General features: G+C 43.7%; 2 protein-coding genes across 2 annotated transcripts in view; one reads left to right on the forward strand and one right to left on the reverse strand.

The window, feature by feature from the left end:
* Positions 1–2444: 2444 nt before the first annotated feature.
* Positions 2445–5544, reverse strand: alg2 (ALG2 alpha-1,3/1,6-mannosyltransferase). The gene has a single exon (XM_078237142.1). The coding sequence runs from the start codon at positions 5463–5465 to the stop codon at positions 4239–4241; it is 1227 nt and encodes a 408-aa protein (XP_078093268.1). The 5' UTR covers positions 5466–5544; the 3' UTR covers positions 2445–4238.
* A 225-nt stretch (positions 5545–5769) lies between these two features.
* sec61b (SEC61 translocon subunit beta) overlaps positions 5770–15360 on the forward strand; it is a 28267-nt gene continuing 18676 nt past the window's right edge. The window contains exons 1-2 of the mRNA XM_078237153.1: positions 5770–5889; positions 7045–7148. Of these exons, the coding sequence (XP_078093279.1) occupies positions 5887–5889; positions 7045–7148 (107 nt within the window). The 5' untranslated portion in view covers positions 5770–5886. The remainder of the gene's footprint in view (positions 5890–7044; positions 7149–15360) is intronic.

Here is a 15360-nt window from a genome sequence, read left to right on the forward strand (position 1 = left end):
GAGGCGTGTTTGAGAAAGGGGAGTTTGGGCCTCAGAGAGGCGTACGTGAGACAGGCTTCAGAGGTGTGTGTGTGTGTAATTCAGGCCTCAGAAGTGTGAGGGTTTTTTTTTAAATAAGAGAACATTTAAATTATTACCCACTCCTAAAGTGGATACTATTTCCAAGGGTTAATGTTAAGGGCCATTGGAGTGTGACTTGCTCAGGGGTTAATGTGAGGGAGGCCATGTAGCTGGCAAATGCATTTGTGACTGTGTCTCTCTTCCTAATAAATACATAGATAGAATCAGAAATGACTGGTTTACATTTGATTTGTTTTCACACCTATTTCATGGTTTTAAAAAAAGGGATTTTGATGGAGAAAATTTGGGGTTCATTGATATTCTTGGGAGATCACAAGGCTCAAAAGGTTTGAGTCTCATTGCCATTTGTAGGAGTTTACTGAGCATAAGTGTTTTGCATAACAGTGACACTTCAAAAAGTACTTGATTGGCTGCAATATTTTGAAATCATGTGATCTTTTACATCCACCTGCACAGGCAAATAAGGCCTTTATTTAACATCTCCTTTAAAAGAAGGCACCTCTGACAGTCAAAGAAAAAAAAAGTACAGCATAGGAACAGGCCCTTCGGCCCTCCAAGCCTGTGCCAATCATGATGCCCCAACTAAAAAAAAACCTTCTGCTCTTACTCTCTCCATATCCCTCCCTATTCACGTACCCATCCAGATGCCTCTTAAAATGTTGCTAATGTGCCTGCTTCCACCACCTCTGGCAGCTCATTCCAGGCACCCACCACTGTCAGCGTGAAAAACATCCCCCTCACATCTCCCCCTCACCTTGACCCTGTGCTCCCTTGTAATTGACCATGCCCTCAGTATTGCTCTGGAATTTTGCACTCAAGCCTCGGATTGGAACTTGAACCCGAAACCGTGCGATTCAGATTATATTGATCAGTTTACTCCTCAATAATCATGGAACATGAGACAATAAACATTGAGTCATGGAATCATTTAGACAAGCAGACAATTCATCAGATAATTAAAATTCAATAAATACTGACTTATTCTATTCTGTCATTGTGTAATCAAAAGTGTAAAATATTCCCCAAATTCTCAAAAGATCTGACTTCTCTGTAAAATATCAATACAAATGCATACAATATTTTCTGCACTGACTTTTGTAGTCCTGTTTAACAATATTATAGGTATTGGTGTCAGACCATTACCTGCTTACAGTAATTGAACCTACAGATTGGAGTTAGACTTACACCTGCACAATCCTCATCTGTCCCAGGAATGTCAGTTAAACTTTAATATAGCAGAAGTGAAATTTGATTATTTGCTCATCAGCATTGAAATTATTTTAAAAGTTTTAAAAATTGCTACCTTGGATCATGTTAAACTTTTGTTTTACAACATCTGCATTTGTGCTGTAACCATTGCAAAGCTGTAGTTGTAAGTGATTATCTCTTGGAAGTGGTCTCATATTTCTTGCCCATATGCTTCAAGCAATTTCATTCCTCAAATGCAAAACTGAAATTGACCTAGATGTTATTTGGTGTAAGTGATCATGTTAACGTATGTATTTACCCAATATGTTCTGTTGTTAGTAACATTTAAGACATATTGTAAAAAAGTGTACCATTAGGCATAAAAGTGGTTCCCAAACTTCTTTGGTTGAAGGATGTCTTTTCAAATGGATTAGCCATCATGGACACCTCTCACCCAAATTACAATACTAAAAAATACTCAATACCTGGCCAACTTGCATTGTGGTGCACTTTGAGTCTAAGTATTAAATATTCTGTACTGTGGGGATTCTAAATATTCAAAAGATGCCCCTCCCTTGAAGAGCTCCCAATTCACCTAGCATCAGCCATCAGCCTTGGTAACTGCAAGTCTACTGCCATTGATCTTGCTATTCTCCATCAAGGTCAAATAGCCAGCTCATTCCATGCTACACAGTGACTCCACTGCTTTTCTAGTTCACACCTCACACTGCTTGACTATTCTGCAACCCACCCTGGAAAGTCTCCATGGACTACAGGTGCTCAAACACTGGTATTAAACTTGATTGATGGATTGGAAGAGTCAGTGCAAATGACTTTTGCTTGGATTGAAAAGTTAAAAAGTAAACACGTGTGGTGGGAGGAGTGGCAATGTATGGCTGCGCCCTTTACTACTACCCTTGTTGGCATATGCTTTGGACTACAAATCATAACATACTATTAAAATCTACTGATGACACAAAAATAAAGGTCATTGCAAATAACAAGGACTACAAAAGATGTCAGGAAGCCATGTTAGCAGAATGCACACACTTGGTAGATGAGTCAAGATGAATAACAGAGATGCAACTCATTGTGGGAGAAAAATCAAGGAGTTGAGGTTCGGGTTTAATGGAAAGGCACTGAAGGATATGGATGAACAAGAATGACTTGAGTTTCAAATATTTAATGCATCACATATTAGATGAAAGTCATTAACACCAACAGAATTTGGGTTTTATAAATAAAGTATAAGAGTAAAGAACTGATTACATACATGTACAACATAGAAACAGGCCATTCAGCGGAGCCTGTTCCCACCCCATTTCATCATTCATGTAAACCCTTTTCCTGTATCTGCTCTTAGAAACTTATTCCTACAGAAACTATTGAAGATTTCTTTAACAGGTACATCTCTAAATTAGCAAAAATAAATTGGCATCTGATTGAAACCATATTTTTTTTAAACTGAGCGCAGGATTCTAAGACAAAAATTGAAGTGGAAGAGAGGAATGAATCATTTGAGATTGCTCCTGTACTGTAATAATTACAGGGTATGTATTACAATAGTCGACACATTTCAAGACAAGTACTGACAAAAATAACACTTTTGCAGCATCAGTGGAATTTTTTGGTTCACTAAACACCTCAGGTTAAATTTCTCATTTGCTATTTGTATTGAAATCACAAATGTTTGCATGAAGAATTTTTCACATTGCTAGATCGTTTGCCTTTTGTGTCGCTCACAACATGAGCAAGTGCTCTTCACCATCCACAGAATGTCCTCCTGTGACACCCTGGTTCATTCTTCCCAGTCCCAATTTTATCTACCAGCTAAGGTTATTCATTGTCTGAGGTGTGGTGATCCTCAGGTCAGAGCACTCCCCCCTCCCTTTCAAAGGGGAGAGCAGCCTATGGGTCATCTGGGAATATGGTGACTTTAATCTTGGTAAGAGTTTTAACAACACCAGGCTAAAGTCCAACAGGTCTACCTGGTAGCAAATGCCCTCGGAGCGCCGCACCCCGGCCAGACGGAGTGGACATCCGCTCCCAAACAGGGCACACAGACACAAAATCAAGTCACAGAACACTGACCAGAACGCGAATCTCCACAGCCAATCAGGTCCCAAAGACACAGACAACGCGAGTGGAGGGAGCACCAGGCACAGGTCAAAGAAATGTGCACCGTCTCCAGACAGGACAGCCAGCGAGACTCCGCAAGTCCAGGAGGCAAGCTGCGGGGGCCACCGACAGCGCGACATGAACCCAAGATCCCGGCCCAGGCCGCCCTCATGTGCGCGGAACCTGGCCACCAGTCTCTGCTCAGAACTTGACAGCCAAGTTCCGCACACATGAGGACGGCCCAAACCGGGATCCCGGACCCATGCCACACCATCGGCAACCCCCACAGCCCGCCCCCCCCCGGACCTGCAGAATCCCACTGGCCGTCCCGTCCGGAGACAACACACACCCCTCCAACCTGTGCCCAATCCTCCCTCCACCCACACCGTCCGCATCTTCAAGACCCGACCAGCTGCAAAGACTCGCACTCCAATCAGCACTCTGTAACCCGATTCCGTGTCTCTGCATGCCCTGCCGAGAGCAGACATCCACTCCACCTGACGAAGGAGCAGCGCCCCGAAAGTCAACGGCACCCGCCACCAAACAAACCTGTTGGACCCTAACCTCGTATTGCTAAAATTCTTGCTGTGTTTACCCCCAGTCCAACGCCTGCATCTCCACATCATGACTTTATCTTTAACAGTCACCTTCCCAAGGAACAGCTGCATCTATTCATTCACCTCATCCTACACTTATTGCCCAGGGCCCTAAACTCTACCCACCACGTAAAACCGTAATTTGTGTAGCGGCATTCCCAAATATACAAGTTTCCCCCTCAGTCAGATTTCACCTTGTGTAGAGTACAAAGAGATCTTCACTTAACACTCCCGCTCTTATTCTACATGTCATTTTCATTGAGTCAATTTGCAGATATATTGATATAACTGCTCTGTAAAGGCCTCTGTAGAGAATGTCTGAAGGACTCGACTCCTTCCAGCCTCTCCCATTTTTGCCCGTAGGTCGGGATCCTTGACCAGTTCCTCCATGGCGTCAGCGAAAGAGCCGGGTGTCGGCGGCAGGAGGAAGCCGGTGACCTGATGGACCACCGACTCGAGGGGCCCTCCCGAGTTGACGGCGACGACCGGCCGCCGGCTGTACATGGCCTCCAGGGGGACGATGCCGAAATGCTCGTTGCTGGGAGTGTACAGGACGCAGCAGCTCCGGCGGAGGAGGGAGACCTTCTGGCGGTCGGAGAAGGAGCGGAGGAAGGTCACCCTGTCGGCCAGCTGCAGGCTGCCCGCCAGCTCCTGCAGCTCCCGGTAATGCTCGACGTTCTCCGGCAGCCGCTGGTCGTAGCCCCCGGCCAGCAGCAGGTGGACGCGCTGCCAGTCCGCCGGCCTCAGCCTGCTCCGCAGGCAGTGCAGGGCCTCCAGGGCCAGGCCCAGGTTCTTCTTCCTCTCGAAGCGGTTGATGGAGAGGAAGAGCAGGTCGCGGCCGGGGGGCAGTGGCGGCTCCTCCTCCTCCTCGTCGCCGCCGGCCTCCCGGTCCAGGGCCGAGGAGTGAAGGGACGGATACAGGACCTCGGGCTCCAGGCGGGACAGCGAGCGGAAAGTCCGCCTGAAGACGCCGGCCGTGAACTTGCTGTTGACCAGCACCAGGTCGGCCAGGCCGGTGGTGTATTCCTCCAGCCAGTCGATGGGCAGGCGGTAGAGCCGCTTGCAGAGGCTGGCCTGCCGGCGGGGGCTCAGCAGCTGGTCCGGGAAGTGGCAGTAGAAGAGGACCCGCTTGACCCGGCGGCACAGCCGCAGCACCGGGATGCAGGCCGACACCTGGTCGCAGAAAACCACGTCGAACTCGGCGCCGCTGAGGAAGACCAGGTAGGCGGCCACGTACAGCATCCGCAGGTAGGCGCACAGTGCGGCGGCGCGGCCCAGCAGCGTGCGCGGCAGCCAGTCCCCCACGCAGCGCACCCCGAGCGCCGGCCGCCGGCACTCCGCGAAGCAGTGCGCAGGGTCAAAGTGAGCCGTCCAGATCTGCACCCGGCAACCGCGCTTGCGCAGCGCCAGCGCCGCGTCCACCACCAGCCGCTCGGCGCCGCCGATCCCCAAGTCCGGGTGGAGGAACACCACGCTGGCCATGGCTCGGTGGGTCAGTCTCTCTACGTGTGTGTGTCTCCACCAGGGCTCAGCTCCCGCTTCCCCTCAGTCTCTCCCGGTCTCACTCACTGGAAACCCGCCCCGCTCCTGTCGCGTCACCACCGGCCCCCTTCCGGCTGCCCTCAGCGAAGCCTGAATGCAAAGAGAATAAAATTCCCGAATGGACTGCATGGTTGATTATCCCACTAAAGGGCAAATAAGTTAACAAGAGAACCGGCGCGGTTTGATTGATTGATCACTTTGATATCCATCTGACCGTATTCTGTTTGTTGTTTTTTTTTGTCAGGCGCGGTATAAGGGCACCAGCTCGGTGGAAGGGGGCCTGAGTTGTGTGTCGTGGCCACATTAGGAGAGCCGCGGCTCGAGCGGAGCGGAGTCCCGGTGCGGGAGCGGAGCTGTCAACATGGTAACGGCCCATTGTCCCGCCGCGCGTGAACCACCACCAACTCCCGGGACAGCTTCCATCCCCGGGTCACAGTTCCAAAAGAGAGGGCAGCACAGCGAGCTCCCTGGGGGAGGGATATATCTTAGAGACGGGTAGACAGTAATAGGAACCGAGCAGCCTCACCAAGGCCTTCAGCCTCGGACCGCTGCAAACGCACTCTTACAACTGTATTGCTTCACTGTCAGGGAGCAAGTGATTTTTGGTCCCTAATGTTGCCCCTTTTGTTGTGTGTGTGAGATACGTGCTCCAGCAATAGTTTTTTTTCAGTCTGTTTGCTTGAACCCGTCCATAAGTTCTTGACTTGCAGCAACGCCACGTCAGCAGTAATCAAAACCCAGGTGCCTTTAAATAAGTCAGGTTTGTTTGCAGTCGTGGATTTTTAAGTGGATTTTTTTTTATTTGAATAGTCACCAAATGAAAAGGACTGGCATCATATGAAATGATATAGTGCAGTACATTGGTATAAACTTGAGAGTGGTTTGGGTTTTTCATTCTCAGATCTTTGAATCCAGCTTTATTTGTAATACTTTGTTTATTGCAGTGGCAATTCTCTGCCTTTGTTATCTTCGTTTTAGAGCAACGTAATAAAATGTCAGAGCAAAGTCTGGCGAGAGGGAGAAAATTCAGTTTCTTGTTCTGTGCTTCGTAACTTGCATATGCGATATACTCTGGAGTTTGTTAATAAATTAGATTTTATGAAAGCATACAGGGGAGAGCCAAATGATGCTGTGTGTTATTGTGACCTGTTTTATAATGGAGAAGAACATTTTATTCACTACTGCAGTCTGGATACCATGTTTGTAATCTGTGGCATAAATTCACTGTACTACTTGAAAACAGAATGATCAATACCAATTAATACTTTGGTTGTGCACTTCTATTTAAGTTTATTTATTAGTGTCACAAGTAGGCTTACATTAACACTGCAATTAAGTTACTGTGAAAATCCCGTAGTCTCCACTCTGACTCCCATTCAGGTACACTGAGGGGCAATTTAGCATGGCCAATGCACCTAATCTGCTATATTGGTAGGTTTATACCTTACATCTCCCTAAGTGTTGTATAGAGAGAATATTTTATTCTATTAGTGCTAACATCTTGTTTTACCCTTTTCAGCCAGGACCTGCTGCAAGTGCAACAAATGTCGGTGCCTCAAGCCGATCGCCTAGTAAAGCTGTAGCACCTCGGGCTGCTGGTGGTGGATCCACAGTGAGGCAGAGGTAAATAGTTTGGGACAGGCACAAAATTAGAATGATGCAGTACATTTGGACTGGCATTTGTTCTCAGTAGTATCCAACATCACAATGGATTGCATGTTTGATACAGTTAATTTTTTATATTGATGATTTAATTAGTAATATTGCTTAGGTTGTTCTTGGAAAAGTGAGTATTTATTAATCACTAAGCAAGTCAATGCCCAATGAAAGATGCCTTTAAACAACCTTTGAAGGTCAAGAATTATGCTCGAGATAAACATGGACAAAATAATTTCTACTATCTTCTGCACTGGAATCATTATATGTATCTCCCACTAATATATTTTAATGCAAGTATGAGCAATTAAGGATGTTGTAAGTTGAGTATTGCCAAGCAGTTAATTCCATGCTAGTAACTGTTTACTATTTTTAAATTATTTTGGTTTAGTTGTGATTTCAATTAAGCTTTTCCAAGACCAATTTAATGTCAAAATATTAGTATGGGAACTGATCACGTAGCATTTGGTATAAAGAATAAAGTTAATGTTTTGGGTATAACTTCATGAGATCTATGCAGTTTTAGTATTTGTTTTGAATAAATGCAGCTATTGTAGTGAAAAATTGCTGTTTCCTCTGACAATGAAATGCAGGGGTTATTAAAATTAAGAATCTATTGATGGTAGTGAGGAATGTTACTAATTGGATGAGTGAAAGGTGTATGCCAAATGCTTTTACGTATGAAAGTATTAAGTTCCTTGAATACATAAGGAGCAAGAATAAGGACATTGTGAGGTTGTTTGCTTAGGAAGGCCAATGGCATGTTGGCCTTCATTGCAAGTGGAATTGAGTACAGGAGCAAGGATGTCTTACTGCATTATATAGGGCATTGGTGAGACCACAGCTGGAGTATTATGAGCAGGTTTGGTCTCCTTTTCCAAGAATGGATATAATTGCCATAGGAGTGCAACAATTGTTCACCAGGCTGATTCCTGGGATGGCAGGATTGCCGAATGAGGAGAGATTGGGTTGATTGGTCTGTATTCAGTGGAATTTAAAAGAATGAGAGGGGATCTAATTGAAACATATAAAATACAAAGATATTTAAAAAGGAAATAATCAAGAGGTGAGTGTTGGAGTATGGCATTGAGATAAAAGGATCAGCCATGATCATGTTTAATGGTGGAGCTGTCTCAAAGGGCCGAATGGCCTACTCTTCCTATCTTCTATGTTTCTATGTGACATGGTAACAAGCTATGGAGAACAAAAAATCATTGATTTGAGTCTTGAGCTGTGATGAGTTAAGCAGTTCAGTAGTTGGAGCAGTCCAGTTTAGTGTGTCAGAAAAGGGAGGCAAAATCAGGGGTTTGATTTATGACTGTTAGTTAACTATAGTGGAAATTGTGTATTTGGACATCTGATGAGGAAAAGGTTGCTTTTGATTATGATGCTGTCCATAATCTGCTGAAACACTGACCTTCCCCCGTTCATAAAGAATAGATATTTGTGCTAAGTAATGGAGATTTTTTGGTACTTGTTGAACAATACAGCAGAAAGAACTATGGCCTTTAAGAGAAATAATAGAAGTTCGATTTATGCGCTGTTGTCATTTAGAAAGCAGCTGTTACATTGAGGTTTTTTTAGTTTGTGTAAAGTGTATTTCAGGTCTTTTGGGCTAGTTTTGAACACACTGTGCACTGTTAAGATTATATATTTGGTGGAGTGTCCAGGAGACTAGTTTCAAATTATAGAAGAATTGGTGAATTGTGACAAATACGTGGGGCTTTGTTTTACTTGAGTGTTGTGCACTTGTATCTAAATGCATAACCATTTGACAATTGAAGTGATCTGAACATCTAAATCAGTTCTTAAATCGATGAGCGTGAACATTAATATGTTGTATTAAAGCATTTGGCTGAGGAAAATCAATCTATATATAAAATTGATTCCTTTGGCCAAGAATCTGCCTGCTGCTGCCTTTAAAATATTCAATGACACTGTCTCTATTCTTCCCTGGGGAAGAGAATTCCACAAACCCTTGACCCTTTGTAAGAAAAAAATATTCTCCTCGATTTCCATCTTAAATAAGAGATCCCTCATTTTTACACTGTGTCCTCTAGTTCTGGTCTCTCCCATAAGGGAAGCATCCTTCAGTGCCCACTCTGTCAAGTCCCCTCAGGACCTTAGATGTTTCAAGAGGATCACCTCTCAAATCTTCTAAACGCCAACAAATATAGGGCCAACCTTTCCTTATAACAAAACCATCTCACCCCAGGAATCAGATGATTGAACCTTCTGTGAACTGCTTCTCATGCAATTATGTCCTTTCTTAAATAAGCAGACCAGAATTCTACACAGTACTCCAGGTGTGGTCTCAGTAATACTCTGTACAACTGTAGCAAAGCATCCCTACTTTTATATTCCATTCGCCTTGCAATAAACAATAACATTCCATTTGCTTTCTGAACCACTTGCTATACCTACATGCTAACTTTTTGTGATTCATGTACCGGGGCGTCCAGATGTCTCTGTACTTCAAAGTTCTGCAATTTCTCTCCATTTCAGTAATATGCTGCTTTTGTAATTTTTCTCCCAAAGTGGACGAGTTCACATTTACCCACATTATGCTCCATCTGCCAGATCTTTGTCTAATCACTTAATCTGTTACATCCCTTTGCAGACTCTGTATGTCCTCTTCGCAGCTTACTTTTGTACCTATTTTTGTAACATTAGCAAATTTAGCAGCTTTACATATGATCCCTTTATCCAAATCATTAATATAGATTGTGAATATTTGAAGCCCCAGCACTGAGCCGTGTGGCGCTCCACTCATTACATTCTGCCAACTCTAAAATAACCCCCCTTATGCCTACTCTATTTCCTGTTAGCTCACCAATTTTCTACTCATGCTAATATGTTACTCTCTACATCACGAACGAGTCTTTATTTGTATCGTAACATTTGATGTGGCATCTTGCTAACTATCTTTTAAATACACCCCATCTACAGGTTCTCCTTTATCCATTTTGCTTGTTACTTCCTCAAAGAACTCTAATGAATTAGTCAAATGTGATTTCCTGTTCACAAAACCATTTGACTGCCTGATTGCACTGAGATTTTCTAACCTCCTTAATAATAGATTCCAGCACTTTCCCTCTGACAAAAAGTTACCTGGCCTGAAGTTTCCTGCTTTCTGTCTCCTTTTCTTGAATGGAGGGGTACATTTGCTATTTTCCAACTGATGGGCCTGTCCAGAATCTAGGGAATTTTGGTAAATTAAAATCAATGCATTTACTACCTTGGCAGCCACTTTTCCTATGACCCTAGGATGAAGAACATCAAACCCTGGGGACTTGTCAGCTTTTAGTTCTAATAATTTTCTCAATGCCCTTTCCCTGGTAATTGCAATTGTTTAAGTTCCTCCCCGCTTTTCATCACTTGATTCACCAATGCTTATTTGTACCCTCTATACTGAAGACAGATGCAATTAATCTGCTATTTCCTTGTTTCCCATTATTAATTCCCCAGACTCGTGTCTCTAGAGGACCAGTGCTCACCTTAGTTCTTTTTCTTTTTAAATACATGTAGAAATTCTTGCTATCTGTTTTTATATTTCCAGCTGGCTTTCTCTTATACTCTAATTTTTCTCTCCTTTTTACTCTTTTGGTGATTTTTGTTTTTTAATACTCTGTCCAATCTTCTGATTCTACGCTTTTTTCAATTTGATGTTATCCTTAACTTTCTTAGTTAGTCACAGATGGTACATTCTTTCCGAGTCTTTCTTTCTCACTGAAATGTATCTTTGCTGAATGTTATAAAAAACATCTTAAATGTCTGCCGTTGCACCTCTACTGACTTGTCCTTTAACCTAATTTCCCAAGTCACTTCAGCTTGCTCTGTTTTCATTCTCTCATAATTGTCTTTGTTTAACTTTTAAATTTAAATACTAGTCTTCGACCTACTCTTCTTTCCCTCAATTGTGGCAACATTTGTGAATGATGGCCCTATTCTGTCTGTCAACTGAATAAAATTACATATTTAGTGGCAGACTGCACCAGATACAGACTACTGGCTATTATCCTAAAAGTTCTAGAGAGGTTGAGGAAAGGATTGCGGAGTCAATCCTGCTTAGGAGTGAAAGTAATAGGGCAATTGTTATGGGGGATTTTAACTTGACTAATATTGACTGGAATTGTTATAGCTCTAGCTCGTTAGAGGGGTCAGTTTTTGTTCAAAGCGTGCAGGAAGGTTTTTTGACTCAGTATGTAGACAGGCCAACTAGAGGTGAGGCTATATTGGATCTGGTGCTGGGAAATGAGCCAGACCAGGTGCTAGACTTGGAAGTTGGTGTGCATTTTGGTGATAGTGACCACAATTCGGTTACGTTCACCTTAGTGATGGAAAGGGATAGGCATGAACCTCGGGCCAGTGGTTTTAGCTGGGGGAAGGGTAATTATGAGGCTATTAGGAGAGAATTAGGAAACATAGGTTGGACTAGGAGATTACAGGGACTGGGAACGTCCGACATGTGGAGTTTTTTCAAGGAGCAGCTACTGCGAGTCTGTGATAGGTATGTCCCTGTCAGGCAAGGAGGAATTGGTAGGGCTAGGGAACCGTGGTGCACCAAAAAAGTTTCTTTGTTGGTTAAAAAGAAAAAGGAGGCTTATGTTCGGATGAGACGTGAGCACTCGGGTAGTGCACTAGAAAGCTTTAGATTGGCTAAGAGGGAGTTGAAGAGCGAGCTTAGAAGGGCTAAAAGGGGACATGAGAAGACTTTGGCGGATAGGGTTAAAGAGAATCCTAAGGCGTTCTATAGGTATGTCAAGAACAGAAGGTTGGTTAGGGCAAGTTTAGGGCCAGTTATAGATGGCAGAGGGAAGTTATGTGTGGAACCGGAGGAGATTGGTGAAGCATTGAACCAATATTTCTCTTCGGTGTTCACGCAAGGGGACATGAATATAGCTGAGGAGGACACTGGGTTGCAAGGGAGTAGAATAGACAGTATTACAGTTGATAAGGAGGATGTGCAGGATATTCTGGAGGGTCTGAAAATAGATAAATCCCCTGGTCCGGATGGGATTTATCCAAGGATTCTCTAGGAGGCAAGAGAAGTGATTGCAGAGCCTCTGGCTCTGATCTTCAGGTCGTCGTTGGCCTCTGGTATAGTACCAGAAGATTGGAGGTTAGCGAATGTTGTCCCATTGTTTAAGAAGGGGAACAGAGACTTCCCCGGGAATTATAGACCGGTGAGTCTCACTTCTGTTGTCGGCAAGATGTTGGAAAAAATTATAAGGGATAGGATTTATAGTTATTTGGAGAGTAATGAATTGATAGGTGATAGTCAGCATGGTTTTGTGGCAGGTAGGTCGTGCCTTACTAACCTTATTGAGTTTTTTGAGAAAGTGACCAAGGAGGTGGATGGGGGCAAGGCAGTGGACGTGGTATATATGGATTTTAGTAAGGCGTTTGATAAGGTTCACCATGGTAGGCTTCTGCAGAAAATGCAGATGTATGGGATTGGGGGTGATCTAGGAAATTGGATCAGGAATTGGCTAGCGGATAGGAAACAGAGGGTGGTGGTTGATAGTAAATATTCATCATGGAGTGCGGTTACAAGTGGTGTACCTCAGGGATCTGTTTTGGGGCCACTGCTGTTTGTAATATTTATTAATGATCTGGATGAGGGTATAGTTGGGTGGATTAGCAAATTTGCTGATGACACCAAAGTCGGTGGTGTGGTAGACAGTGAGGAAGGGTGTCGTAGTTTGCAGGAAGACTTAGACAGGTTGCAAAGTTGGGCCGAGAGGTGGCGGATGGAGTTTAATGCGGAGAAGTGTGAGGTAATTCACTTTGGTAGGAATAACAGATGTGTTGAGTATAGGGCTAACGGGAGGACTTTGAATAGTGTGGAGGAGCAGAGGGATCTAGGTGTATGTGTGCATAGATCCCTGAAAGTTGGGAATCAAGTAGATAAGGTTGTTAAGAAGGCATATGGTGTCTTGGCGTTTATTGGTAGGGGGATTGAATTTAGGAGTCGTAGCGTTATGTTGCAACTGTACACAACTCTGGTGCGGCCGCACTTGGAGTACTGTGTGCAGTTCTGGTCCCCACATTACAGGAAGGATGTGGAGGCTTTGGAGAGGGTGCAGAGGAGGTTTACCAGGATGTTGCCTGGTATGGAGGGGAGATCCTATGAGGAGAGGCTGAGGGATTTGGGATTGTTTTCGCTGGAAAGGCGGCGGCTAAGAGGGGATCTTATTGAAACATATAAGATGATTAGAGGTTTAGATAGGGTGGATAGTGATAGCCTTTTTCCTCTGATGGAGAAATCCAGCACGAGGGGGCATGGCTTTAAATTGAGGGGGGGTAGTTATAGAACCGATGTCAGGGGTAGGTTCTTTACCCAGAGGGTGGTGAGGGATTGGAATGCCCTGCCAGCATCAGTAGTAAATGCGCCTAGTTTGGGGGCGTTTAAGAGATCCGTAGATAGGTTCATGGACGAAAAGAAATTGGTTTAGGTTGGAGGGTCACAGTTTTTTCTTTTATTTTTTTTAACTGGTCGGTGCAACATCGTGGGCCGAAGGGCCTGTTCTGCGCTGTAATGTTCTATGTTCTATGTTCTATGTTCTATTGCTCTTGAGAAATGAATGTTCATATCCAGATGTTGGATTCCTTTGCACTAACCAAACCACATTCTATTGTTGCTACAAGAAGGCCAATATTCCTCATATTCCCCATAACCCTTGACTCCTTTGTCAATCAAAAATCTTGTCTAACTCACCCTTGAATATGTTCAAAGGATCCAACCTCCATTGCTTACTGGGGGAAAGAAAATTCCAAACACACACAGTCCTCTGAGAGATGAAATTCCTCCTCATTGCCATCTGAAATGGGAGGTCCCTTATTTTTAAATGGTGCCGCCTGTAATGAGAGGAAACATCCTCCCAGCATCTACCCTGTCAAGCCCCGTAGAATCTTATCTGTTTCAATAGATTACCTCTCATTTTTCTAAACCCTGATAAGTATCAGCCTGGTCTACTCAATCTTTTCTCATAAGACAATCCCTTCATCTCGGGTATCAGCCTTGTGAAACTTCTCTGAACTACTTCCATTGCAAGTATATCCCTTCTTAAATAGGGAGACCAAAACTGTATGCAGTACCGCAGGTGTAGTCTCACCAGTGTCCACTTTTGTATTCAATTCTTGGGTTGTGGACATTGTTGGCTGGGCCAGCATTTATTGCCCATCTGAGGGTATTGCAGCAAGACTTCCCTACATTAATATACCACCACCCTTGTAATAAGGGCCAATATTCTATTTGCTTTCCTAATTATTTGCTGTACCTGCATGCCAACATTTTGTGATTCATGCCAGATGCCTCGGTATCACAGCGTTCTGCAGTCTCTATTTAAATATTCTGTGTTTTGTATTTTGGCCTATCAAAGTGGACAATTTCACATTTTCCCACATCATACTCCACCTGTCAAGTTTTTGCACACTCACGTAACCTAGCTATATCCCACTTCAGATTCCTTGTACCTTCCTCATTGCTTGCTTTCCTACTTATTTTTGTATCATCAGCAAATTTGTCTACAATGCACTTCCTTCATTCAAATCATTAATATGGATCATAAATTGTTGAGACCCAGCACTGATCCTTATGACACTCTGCTAGTTACAGTTTGCCAATCTAAAATGACCCAATTATCCCACCTGTTTTCTGTTAGTTAGCCAATCCTCTAACCATGCTAATTAATCACCCCCAACTCCATGAGTAGCTTGTGCAGTAACCTTTAATGTGGCACCTTATTGAATGCATTTTGGAAATCTAAATATACAACATCGATGGTTCCTCTATATTCACCCTGCTTGTTACATCCTCAACTCTAGATAAATTTGTCAAACACAATTTCCCTGTCACAAAACCATGTTGACTCTGCCTGATTGTATTATGATTTCCTAACTGTTCTTCTACTACCTCCGTAATAATGGATTCTAGCATTTTCCCAGTGACAGATGTTAGACTAACTCCCCTATAGTTTCCTGCTTTCTGCCTCCTTTCCTGAAGCAGTGTTACATTTGCGATTTGTCTAATCTGGGATTTTTCCAGAATCTAGAGAATTTTGGAAGATTACAATCGATCGTCCACTATCTCTGCAGCCACTTATTTTAAGACCCTAGGATGCGGCTGTCATGTCCTGTCTTCCACATATACATTGAGCCAGAGATAACTTTCCAT

Source organism: Mustelus asterias, chromosome 2 (assembly GCF_964213995.1).
Source record: "Mustelus asterias chromosome 2, sMusAst1.hap1.1, whole genome shotgun sequence".
NCBI lineage: Eukaryota > Metazoa > Chordata > Chondrichthyes > Carcharhiniformes > Triakidae > Mustelus > Mustelus asterias.

What these genes read in the sequence shown, in the direction of transcription:
- alg2 (XM_078237142.1), bottom strand. Translation starts at nt 5,465, where the DNA reads ATGGCCAGCGTGGTGTTCCTCCACCCGGACTTGGGGATCGGCGGCGCC.